Here is a 12,937-nt window from a genome sequence, read left to right as displayed (position 1 = left end):
TTTCCGAATTACAATAGTCCTGAATTTAAACGAGTCCGAAATAACGAAAAAAAATGAAATTAGAATTCAAATAGATTTCAATATAGTTACATAGTTAGTCAGGTTGAAAAAAGACGCAAGTCCATCAAGTTCAACCAAAAAAAATAATACAATCCCATATACACATACCTATAGCCACAGTTGATCCAGAGGAAGGCAAAAAACCCCAGCAAAGCATGATCCAATTTGCTACAGCAGGGAAAAAAATTCCTTCCTGAACCCCCGAGAGGCAATCGGATTTTCCCTGGATCAACTTTACCTATAATTGTACCCAGTTATATTCTGTACATTTAGGAAATAATCCAGGCCTCTTTTAAAGCAATCTACTGAGCTGGCCAGAACCACCTCTGGAGGGAGTCTATTCCACATTTTCACAGCTCTTACTGTGAAGAAACCTTTCCGTATTTGGAGATAAAATCTTTTTTTCCTCTAGACATAAAGAGTGCCCACTTGTCCTCTGTGAATAACTCAACACCAAGTTCACTATATTGACCACTTATGTATTTGTACATGGTGATCATATCCCCCCTTAATCTCTTCTTCTCAAGAGGGAATAAATTCAGTTCCTCTAATCTTTCCTCATAGCTGAGCTCCTCCATGCCTCTTATCAGTTTGGTTGCCCTTCTCTGCACTTTCTCCAGTTCCCCGATATCCTTTTTGAGAACTGGTGCCCAAAACTGAACTGCATATTTCAGATCAGGTTTTACTAATGATTTGTACAGGGGCAAAATGATATCTCTCACTCTGGAGTCCATACCTCTCTTAATTCTAGAAAGGATTTTGCTCACTTTGGAAACCGCAGCTTGGCATTGCATGTTATTATTGAGCTTATGATCTACCAAAACCCTTAGATCCTTCTCCACTATTGATTCCCCCAGTTGCACTCCCCCTAGATGCATGCATATTCTTAGCCCCCAAGTGCATAAATTTACATTTATCAACATTAAACCTCACTTGCCACTTAGTTGCCCAATTAGACAGTGCATTGAGGTCAGCTTGTAAATAGTTTTCAAATCAATTTCAAATAGTTTTTGAAATCAAATCATTTTCCAATTTCTAAAGAGAATAAAATAGAATAGAAAATAAAGGAATAAAATAGAAAAAATAAAATAGAATAGAATAGAAAATAATATAACAGAAAATAAATACAATAGAGTAAAACAGAACACAATAGAAACTAAAAGAACAGAATAGAATAGAAACACATAGAATAGAATAAAATAGAGTATAACCAATTTCTGAAATTCGAATTTCAAATAGATTAAATTTGAACTTGAATACATACGAAAAGAAAAGAACAGAATAATAAAAAAAAGAATAGACTATAAAAGAATAGAAAAGAACAGAATTAAAAAAAATAGAATAGAAAGAATATAACCATTTTTAAAATGCAAATATAATCAATTCAAATTTGAATAGAATAGAAAAGAACAGAATATAACAGAATAGTATAGAAAAAAACAACAGAGAAGAATAGAATAGAAAAATATAACCATCTTCTGAAATTCGAATAGAATAAATTTGAATTTGAATAGAATAGAAAAGAATAGATTTGAATAGGAAGATCGTTATATTCTTTTTATTCTTTTCTGTTCTGTTGTTTTTTTCTATACTATTCTGTTCTTTTCTATTCTATTTTCTATTCTATTCTATTCAAATTCACATTGATTCTTTTAGAATTTTGGGAAATGGTTATATTGTTTCTATTTTATTTCATTGTTTTTTTAATTATATTCTTTTCTATTCTATTCTTTTCTATTCGAATTTCAGAAGATGGTTTTACTCTTTCTATTTTATTCTATTCTTTTGTTATTCTAGTCTATTAATTTCTATTTCATTCTATTCTGTTCTTTTATTTCCTATTCTATTTTGTTTTGTTTTACTCTATTATATTCTATTCTTTTATTTTCTGTTATATTCTTTTCTATTTTGTTATATTTTTTTCCATTCTATTCCTTTATTTTCTATTTTATTTTAGTCACTTTGGAAAATGGAAAACTATTCGAATTTGAAAACTATTCTAAATTGATTCGAAAACTATTCTAAATTGATTTGAAAATGATTCGAATTGGAAAACTATTCTAAATTGATTTGAAAGCTATTCGCATTCAGAGAATTCTAATTGATTCGAATACAAATAAACAAAACAAATTCCGAAAATGAATTAAACAGATTAAAGGAATTTAACTAAACAAATTTATGTAACTAACAAATCGAAATAAACAAAACAAATGTTTTCGTTCTGCACATGTCTTATAGCACTACAACGCTGAAAATTACATTTCACATTTTTTTTTGTGCCTGAGATTTCTACTTTTTATTTACATACATAATGTTCTTTTCTAGCCTCATGAAACATGGAGCTCGCCTGATCAACCATGTGTCAAATATGAGTGTGAAATTATCGACGGTCAGTTCAACCCAACAGAAATCAGGAGTACTTGTCCAATTGAAGACTGTCCACTGGTAGGTTTTTTCCTGCTAAAAGCAATTTCTAGTTAAATTTATAGCTTAAATTTCAATTCTTTCAGGTGTCACAAGCCTTCCAATGAGTAATTCAGTTTTTCATCCAGACCCTGCTGTACTACACTAATCCACGCCACTTACCTTTGTCTGTAATTCATTGATCTTGGAGAGCACCTGCTGGTGTTGGAGCATCCTCCATGCTGCCTTTCTACACAGAAATTCTGATGTAAAATTAATATCATTAAAAAGCCAGTAAAGCTGCATTGGAAGTTTGAGCTGATTTACATCTACATACAAGTCGGTGTGAATGCAAAATATGCTCAACGCAGCCTGAAATTTCTCTATACTGTTTATGTAATTTGCTTAGTGGCAATGATCAGTTTGCAGGTTTGTTACAATGAATGGGTATTAGGGACAAAGAAAATAGGGAAAGCAATAAGACACCAGGAATTAAAGATACATTTTTCAAAAGGTGTTTTTAAGGTCTATATAGGAACCTGACAATCGAATCTACTCTTTGCGATAATTATTTCTACCAGAATGTTCATTGTCCTAGAAAACATATCCACAAAGGATGCAAGCAAATGAAACTGTGTACCCACAATTAAAAATCTTTAATTAAACCTCTGTCAATATATCTGAGGTTAGAAGGCTGAACTGTATAATTGTTACTCTTGCAGGGCTACAAATATGAGACAACACCAGAAAAGTGCTGTGGAATGTGTGTAAAAGTTGAATGTGTTATGACACTGTCGGACAACTCTACACGAATCCTGAAGGTAAACCCGTTACTATATATATAATATATATATATATATATATATATATATATATATATATATATATATATATATATATATATATATATATATATATATATAATATCAGCCATATGTATCTAAGGGAGAAACCTTTATTTCGTCTGTGAACATGTTTTAGTAGTTGTTTGTATTTTTTTAGCCTGGCGAGGTGTACGTGTCACCAGAAGACAAATGTGTCTCGCATACTTGTACCAGCTCCCTTGATATGAAAGAACATACCAAAACATGCCAAGCTTTCAATCCCAAAGACTGTTTGGAGGTTAGTATTCATGTAATGTGTACTATTTTTGACAATTTACCATAAAAATCTATGCCATGTCCGGCCCCTCCCCTCACCCCCGCTGTCTTCTGGGAGACACACAGGTCCCAGAAGACAGCAGGGTCCACTCAGAATGAGCATGCACAGTAGGGAACCAGGCTGTGAAGCTGCAAGGCTTCACTTCCTGATTCCCTTATTGAAGATGCTGGCGCCTGCACCCGGAGCAGAGTGACAGGCCGTGTCAGCTTCGGGTGAGGACATTGCGGGTGCTCTGGACAAGCACGTTTCCTTATTTTTAATGTCAGCAGCTGCAGTATTTGTAGCTGTTGACTTTAATTTTTTTTTTTTAAGGCGGAACTCCGCTTTAATCCCATTCTCAGATCAGTGCCTGTATTACCATCGTCACGCTGGACAGTTTGGCTAGAGCCAATTCTTGGAAATGAATTGCAGATAGGAAAATGTAACAAATTAACATGGTGTTACATTTTCAGAGATATTTCATGACATTGCACTCTCTTAATGGGTGCAGTTCAAATTTAAACTGTGAACTGCACGAGTCTCACCAATAAAGGTAAAAATAAATCAGGATTTTGCAAGAGGGGCCTATTCGTGGATCTGATAACAGTTCTTTGTGACACGTTGGGGGTTATTTACTAAAGGAAAATCCACTTTGCACTGCAAGTGCACTTGGAAGTGCAGTTGCTGTAGATCGAAGGGGACATGCAAGGAAAGTAAAAAACAGCATGTTAGCTTGGACATGATTGAATGATAAAATCAGCAGAGCTTCCACTCATTTCAGATCTACCCCTTAGATTTAGAGTGACTGCACTTCCAAGTGCACTTGCAGTGCAAAGTGGATTTGCCTTTCGTAAATAACCCCCATTGCCTATAATTGACCACTTTACTATAGCAATTCAAGCAGTGTATTGCTCATGAAAAAAATATATAAATACATTCAGACACCCTTTTCTAACATATAGTAGTTTATGCCACTTATAATGGAAATCTTCAAATGCATTTCCATGGGTTCTGGTAATGGCTCATTTCACCTCCAAATTGCAGTTTATGAATATAAGCTTGTATGGATCATGTTAAAGACTTTATGTGGTGTGTGTATCTTGCTGTTGTCCACACATAAACATACTAAAGAGTAAATCTTTTGGGCTGTTCTTTTTTCACAATGCAGTCTAAACTTGTCTGATATACCTAGATTGTTTGATTGGGACTGTACAAGAAAGTCAACACTTTCTAAGTGACACAATAGTAATTTGTTCTCTGTTTTTATCCTGCAGGGTACAATCACGAGCACAGACGATGGTTGCTGCAAGACTTGTATAAGTAAGTATCTTACTTGTTGGAATGGGTAGAAGCTACTAAATGTGAACAGTCAGATGGCATTTTCCAGGAACAAAACAGAAAATGGAAAGATCTCTGCACCTAACACATGACAGGTGTTGGGTTCAAAACCTAGGTTTTGAACCAGCAATCTAGGCTTACTTTTGCTTATCTGTTGAGTAAAATACACCAGAATGTACAATTAACATTTCCTTCAGTTTTAGTGCTTTAACTTTTGTTATACTTAATAGTAAAATACCCGTATTTATCGGCGTATAACACGCACCGGCGTATAACACGCACCCCAATTTAGGAGGGAATTTTAAGGAAAAAAAACTTTTAGGAGGAAAGTTGAAGGGAAAAAAACTTACATTTAAATGCCCATCATTGCAGCCTTCTCAGTGCAGCCTTCTCAGTGCAGCCTTCCCCAGTGCAGCCATGTCAGTGCAGCCTTGTCAGTGCAGCCATGTCAGTGCAGCCATGTCAGTGCAGCTATGTCAGTGCAGCCTTCCCCAGTGCAGCCTTCCCCAGTGCAGCCTTCCCCAGTGCAGCCTTCCCCAGTGCAGCCTCCCCCAGTGCAGCCTCCCCCAGTGCAGCCTCGCCCAGTGCAGCCTTGCCCAGTGCAGCCTTCGATCCCCTGTCTTCAAAATCGCAGACCGCGATTTGAAAATGGCGCCGCCGGTGCCGAAATACACAGAGCCGGTCCTCGGCTCTTTCCGGCGGCTCTCGTTCATTTTCGGCTCCACTCGTAGTCCCGAGCGGAGCTATCCGAACCTAGCCGAGTAGGTTCGGATAGCTCCGCTCGGGACTACGAGTGGAGCCGAAAATGAACGAGAGCCGCCGGAAAGAGCCGAGGACCGGCTCTGTGTATTTCGGCGCCGGCGGCGCCATTTTCAAATCGCGGTCGGCGATTTTTGAGTTGTGCAGCTCAGGGGATCGGCGTATAACACGCACCTGCGACTTTCCCCTGATTTTAAGGGGAAAAAAGTGCGTGTTATACGCCGATAAATACGGTACTATGTAGTTATCAGATGATCATTTGAAAATCTCCAGCATCAAATTAAAGTTATGTAATATCAATGGATACCTCAAAAATTTCAAGCAGTGTTTAGGAAAGGCAATTGATTTGATATAAGCCTTATACTGTAAGCCACTATTTGCCTCTCATCAAAAGATGACTCTCTATTTAAAAAAATGTGACATTCATATCACCGCTATTAAGTGATTCTTAGCATTCAAAGTGATTTCGCTATAAGTAACATTCTTCTTCATTTTCTTTGCAGGCGCTCTAAAAGAATGCCAGGTTCAAAAACAATCTCGTAAAATCAAATCTGGAACTTGTGTATCAGATGAAGTTGTGGAGCTTTCATACTGTGGTGGAGGCTGTATGACATCATCCATGTAAGATATTGTTGTTTTGATTCTAATTTTCAATTAGTAATGTATAATATCTTTGTTGGAAATCAATCTAGACCTACCCCTTAAAATCTTTACCATATAGAGGTAAACCAGACCATTTAGCTGTGCTGCTACTGTTTCATATATAGTATTCATGCTTCCATTCAGAGTAAAACTTGACTTTCTTTGGCTGATAAAGTTAATGTATATGTAAACTCTAACAACTATTGTCCTAGAATGAAAACACTGTACCACTATGCTGTAGATGCAGTACAGTATAGGCTCATTTACACTTGCTTCGGCTTCAACATACATTAACCGCTAGTTTACACTTGCTTCAAAACAAGGCTTCGGACACACGTTGTTAAAGCTCTCTGAATGCTAGTCAAAGCTCCTGTCACTGAATAAAGTGTTTAGTTTACAGTCTTGTTTACACCTTGCTTTTGCTTTGCTTCGGCTTCACTTCAAAAATTGTACCCCATGTAACTTTAATGGTGCTTCAAAGCGTCTTCAAAGCCTCCATTGAAGTCTATGACAAAGCTCGTTGAAGCCCCAATGAAGCCCCACAAAGCCTCATCGAAACCCCACAAAGCCTCACCGAAGCCCCACCAAAGCCCAATCAAAGCTTCACTGAAGCCTCATCGAAGCCCCACTGAAGCCTCATCGAAGCACCAAGCAAAAGCAAGGTGTAAACAGGATTGTAAGCTAACCATTTTATTTAGTGACATGGCTTTGACTGGCATTCAGACAGCTTTAACAAAGCATGTCTGAAGCCATGTTTTGAAGCAAGTGTAAACTAGCCCTTAGTGAGTGGGTTTTCACAAAAAAATTTCAGGAAGAGTTTAACTGGAAGGTGAAAAAAAACTTACAAAACCAATGCAGTCACAACTTCTAAGGACTAGAAGATACCAAACATTATATTTTTGCTCTTGGGTTTAGAAATACTATAAATGATAAAATCGAACAGTGGAGACAATGCAGGCTCTGTTGCTTTCCTTTAGTCATTGACTTTATACATTCATCTTCTCTGTCATGTTTAATTACTTTATATACAGCATAAGCTGTTAAACATCATCACTGAACCAGGTTTAGAATAGTACTTCACAAAATAGCACATGGTACACAGACTTTTTTGGTTATAATTCCGCTGCTATTGTCAAAAGATGAGAAAATGGCATTTCCTCTATGAGTTAATTTTACACACCCATTGTCTTTATCCTTAGGACTACTAGTAGTTGTTTATTTTTCTACCCATTATATGACAAGATATGACATGGTCTCTTTGAATTGCATTATTCTGAACATGGCCCCTTTAAAGATCAGTTTTTGCACTCACAGTCTCACAATTTGATCTTTTCAGGTACTCTGCTGACTCTAACAAAATGGAACACAAGTGTAGCTGTTGTCAAGAAGTAAAAACAAGCAAGAAAGAAGTGAATCTGAAATGTCTGGATAAAACAAGTACTGTCTTCACCTACCTCTACGCTGAAGAGTGTGGTTGTACCACCACAGAATGTGACAAGGACAGTCAAACCTCCACATCACAGCAAGAACAGCAACAAGTCAATCAGGAACAACAGCAGCAAAAAATCAACTGAACAATGACCTGAGCACAGATACACGTATACAGATGAAAGAGAACTTTTAAAATATGAACTATAACCAAATATTAACCAACATCTACATACTCTGGAGATTACCCTCTACCACTGGGCCCTGCTTTGCTTCCTCACTGCCAACATGTCTTCAACGAAGTCTCCAACTGCCCTTCCATTTTAAATATGGCATGGGACTTCTAACTATTGCTGGGTTGTTCTTTAAACAAGCTTTGCTTTAATAAAAATTGTGCTTCCTGGCATTACTTCCTATCAAAAACTATGACACAGCAAGTATCCTTTCATCCTTGCATACAGCGTCTGTGGTATATTATTGTTTTAGTGTCTATTTTCCCATTATAAAAAGTTGTTGAACAACTCTTCTATAGAGAGATTTTATTTTTATTATTATTATTTTAATAACTTAAAGCAAATGTAGAGAATAATATTTAGATTGGTAGATTTAGCATACAAGGCATTTTATATATGTTGTGTAGTTAAATTGCTAAAGCCCTAATAAACATTTAGGTAATACAACCTCAGGTCCCTGTTTGCATTTCATTAAATGAAGGCATATATACTGTCACTTTTAGAAAATGTGATTCTGTTTACAAACTAAATACATTTAGATAAATCTATTTAACTAAACAGGATTTCACTAATGGGTGAGCATAAAAATTGTACTTTTTATTTTTGTTTAAATTTGCATTCCTAAACTTTTAGTTTCTAAGGATAGGAACTTTGCTGTATTTATTTGTTTGAGTGGAAAATTGTGATAGGTGTCTATAGTCTTTCTTATGGGTCATTGGATCTAGAGGATAATGTTTTCATCTCCTGAGTATAGAATTTGATTTAAATAAAAAAATATTTTAAGCATGTTAAAATCTTGTTGCATTTCTTTATATCCTTTATACCTTCAAATAATTTTTCTACCAAAAATATAACAGTAATACATTTTAATAATTACAACTGGATACAACATTTTTTGTAGGAAGCCACATTTTCAAAATGTAATGAGCAAAGCACAAAGTCTAATGCGATATCCACAATACCAGGGTTAACTAGAGCTTAAACTGATTTGTTTATTGTATACCAAAATACAGTAAGGTGTAAACTATTAGCTAATAAATTAATAATATTTATACCCTTTAAAATTAAAGATGGGTGGATTATAAAGCTATAGAATATTTCAGCCTACTAAAAATACTTTTAAAATTCACACATCAACTGTACCTTGATTATCTGTATTGTCTTAAACTAGAAACGAAGAGTTAACATCACCATTAAAAACCCATTGCTAAGTATAACTGAACAATAATATATTATAGTGCAGCAATGGTTGCCTAAGCAACTGCTGAATTATTTGATTCTGCCATTCCCAGTGGCGACCTGCCCTTAAATGGCCTAGACAGCTCATAAACACACCAGTAGTGAAACATAGGCTTTATTTAGGCAGTAAGCCCCGAGGGGAAGTAATCATTAAACAGTTTGAACAATAATAGGGTAACCTACATCCTCTCACCAACCACAGAAATAAAGTTACAAGAAAGTATATTACATATTTCTTAATTTATCCCCTGTGAATGGCCTTGACAAAATGTGCTAGGCAGATTAGAGGAGGAACGACTCTGCTGATACCAATGAAATAACACAATAGCAAATATCCCTAAAGGTGAATTTAAGAGAATGCCATTAACAGTGTGGCCTACCTTCCGTTAAAAGGCTCTACTAGACTACTAGGTTGAAAAATAGTGATGCAGATGGGGAGAGCTCCAGAGAGTGCCAGTGACAGCAAACACTTTCAATACACATAAGGGTGGCCAAACACCTCTCACAACTTAGATGTCATTTGAATATCTTCTGGTCTGTCCTATGATGAACCCTCCTGTAGGCTGGATAAAAGTGCATGAGAGGTAGATAGCACTGGATCCATCACAATGGGGCAGACAGGAGGTAGGCCTCACAGTCTGTGGCTACAGCTATCTTTCTGTTGGCCTCTGTGCTACTGGCATAACTATGAGGGTGTGATCTACCAGTGCTATCTACCTTTCATGCACTTTTATCCAGCCTACAGGAGGGTATATATATATATATATATATATATATATATATATATATATATATATATATATATATATACACTGTATTCAGTTTAGCTAGATCCGTTCCTGTTATTATCTTCCTACTGACAGGCAGGCAGGTGTTGCTACAGTATTTACAGCTACCTGAAGAAAATTGCTGGTGTTCTTCTGATCCTATTAGTACCACAGTCAGGCAGCTACAGTATTTACAGTTAATGTAGTGCGTCCTCTGCACAGTGTTCAGCTAAAGCTACCTGTACAAGATTGGTGGTGTTTTTCTAATCCTATCACTACCGCAGGCAGCTACATTATTTACAAGTTAGTGTAACAGTGCACAGTGTTCAGCTAAAGCTACAAGTTAGTGTAGTGCGACCTCTGCACATTGTTCAGCTAAAGCTACAAGTTAGTGTAGTGCGACCTCTGCACAGTGTTCAGCTAAAGCTACAATTTAGTGTAGTGCGACCTCTGCACAGTGTTCAGCTAAAGCTACAAGTTAGTGTAGTGCGACCTCTGCACAGTGTTGAGCTAAAGCTACAAGTTAGTGTAGTGCGACCTCTGCACAGTGTTGAGCTAAAGCTACAAGTTAGTGTAGTGCGACCTCTGCACAGTGTTCAGCTAAAGCTACAAGTTAGTGTAGTGCGACCTCTGCACAGTGTTCAGCTAAAGCTACCTCTAGAAGATTGGTGGTGTTTTTCTGATCCTATCACTACCGTAGGCAGCTACATTATTTACACGTTAGTGTAGTGCGACCTCTGCACAGTGTTCAGCTAAAGCTACCTGTAGAAGGTTGGTGGTGTTTTTCTGATCCTATCACTACCACAGTCAGCTACATTATTTACATGTTAGTGTAGTGCGACCTCTGCACAGTATTCAGCTAAAGCTACAAGTTAGTTTTTTGCGACCTCTGCACAGTGTTCAGCTAAAGCTACCTGTAGAAGATTGGTGGTGTTTTTCTGATCCTATCACTACCGCAGGCAGCTACATTATTTACACGTTAGTGTAGTGTGACCTCTGCACAGTGTTCAGCTAAAGCTACCTGTAGAAGGTTGGTGGTGTTTTCCTGATCCTATCACTACCGCAGGCAGGTACATTATTTACCAGTTAGTGTAGTGCATCCTCTGCTCAGTGTTCAGCTAAAGCTACAAGTTAGTGTAGTGCGACCTCCGCACAGTGCTCAGCTAAAGCTACAAGTTAGCGTAGTGCGACCTCTGCACAGTTTTCAGCTAAAGCTACCTGTAGAAGATTGGTGGTGTTCTCATACTAATAATACTAAAGGCAGGCAGTTGATTTTGCTTGCTGCAGTATCAGTATATATATATATATATATATATATATATATATATATATATATATCCCAGCTTAGTGCAGCTACATCTCACTGCAGGCCATTAGTATGTCTGGAAGGCCAACAAGGAGAGGCAGACAGTCACAAGCCAATAAAAGAGGGCAAGCAGGCTCTGTGTCTAGAGGCAACAGTGCTGGTCATGGACACGGTGCATCCTCATCAGCACGTGGCCGTGGGACACGCTTGGCCTTTTTTTTGGCAGCTGGCCGTGTTGAGCCACAACATGCGGAAGACTTGGTTGAGTGGATGACCAAGCCGTCCTCATCCTCCTCATCCTCTCTCACCCATGCTCAGGGTACTTTGTCTGGCAAAGCAGCTGCCAACCTGGCCTCTTCCCTCGGCTCAATGGAATCAGTCACTCCTTCCCTAGCCCCACCATGTCCTCCTGAAGAGTCCCCTGAACTGTTTGACCACAGTGTTGGGTACATGCTCCAGGAGGATGCCCAGCGTTTTGAAGGCTCCAAAGATGGTACTCAGCTAGAGGAAGGCAGTAACGTGAGCCCAGACAGAGGGGGTGCCCAAGAAGGACAGCAATCTGGCAGTCATGTTGCCTCTGCTGCAGCATACTGCCAGGTTTGCTCCAGAGATGAGGAGGGAGGGGATGATGAGGTCACTGACTCCACGTGGGTGCCGGATAGGAGAGAGGAGGAGGAGGAGGCACATCGCCAACGAGGCAGGGGCCAGCTTAAGGGCAGCACACTGACTGCATCACACACGCAAAGCTCCGCATGTGCAGGGCGCTGCTGTCTCTGTGCGTTATTCCAAAAGTTCTTTGGTGTGGGCCTTTTTTGAGACGAGTGCATCAGATCGCACTGCTGCTATTTGCAACATATGTCTCAAGCGTATCTCGCGTGGCCAAAACATCTCCCGCTTGGGCACCACATGCTTGACCAGACATATGTTTACCTGCCATGCAGTTCGTTGGCAAGTGTACCTAAAAGACCCACACCAAAGAACAAAGAGGACCTCTCCTTGCTCCTCATCAGCTGAGATCTCCAACCTCACTACACATTCAGTCCTCTCTGGGACCTGCATTGAGAGGAATGAAGGTGTAGAATTAGGTGTGTCACAGCCAAGTACTTGTGGGCAATCTGCTATCGGTACACCAATGTCATATTGTACCAGGCAAATTTCCCTGCCCCAGCTACTGCACTGCCGAAAGAAGTTCGCTCCCAGCCATCCACATTCCCAGCGGTTGAATGCTAGCTTGGCAAAATTGCTAGCACTTCAACTGCTACCTTTTCAGTTGGTAGACTCTGCCCCCTTCCGTGAGTTTGTGGAATGTGCGGTTCCTCAGTGGCAGGTACCCAAACGCCACTGGAATGCGATTCTGGCTCTCTACCGGCATGTGGAAGGCAATGTCCATGCCTCGCTGGACAGGGCGGTCAGTGGTAAGGTGCATATTACCGCTGACTCATGGTCCAGCAGGCATGGACAGGGACGTTACCTAAGTTTCACTGTGCATTGGGTGACTCTGTTGGCAGCTGGGAAGGATGCAGGACAAGGTGCAGTAGTGTTGAAGGTTGTTCCGCCACCACGCCTCCAAAATGCTACTACTGGTGATTCTGACACACCTCTCTCCTCCACCCCCTCCTCTT

At 38.9% G+C, this 12,937-nt stretch overlaps 1 protein-coding gene across 2 annotated transcripts in view; it reads left to right on the top strand.

Annotated features, from left to right (window-relative positions):
* Positions 1-8,797, top strand: part of LOC141112207 (mucin-5B-like) — a 72,599-nt gene extending 63,802 nt beyond the window's left edge. For both annotated transcript variants that reach the window (XM_073604802.1, XM_073604801.1), the window contains 6 exons: positions 2,386-2,505; positions 3,186-3,284; positions 3,466-3,585; positions 4,878-4,923; positions 6,204-6,321; positions 7,679-8,797. In XM_073604802.1, the coding sequence (XP_073460903.1) occupies positions 2,386-2,505; positions 3,186-3,284; positions 3,466-3,585; positions 4,878-4,923; positions 6,204-6,321; positions 7,679-7,916 (741 nt within the window). In that variant the 3' untranslated portion in view covers positions 7,917-8,797. The remainder of the gene's footprint in view (positions 1-2,385; positions 2,506-3,185; positions 3,285-3,465; positions 3,586-4,877; positions 4,924-6,203; positions 6,322-7,678) is intronic.
* The last annotated feature ends 4,140 nt before the right edge of the window (positions 8,798-12,937 follow it).

Source organism: Aquarana catesbeiana, linkage group LG11 (assembly GCF_042186555.1).
Source record: "Aquarana catesbeiana isolate 2022-GZ linkage group LG11, ASM4218655v1, whole genome shotgun sequence".
NCBI classification, from domain to species: Eukaryota; Metazoa; Chordata; class Amphibia; order Anura; family Ranidae; genus Aquarana; species Aquarana catesbeiana.
Note: the sequence above shows the minus strand (reverse complement) of the source record. Positions and strands in the feature narration are given on the sequence as shown.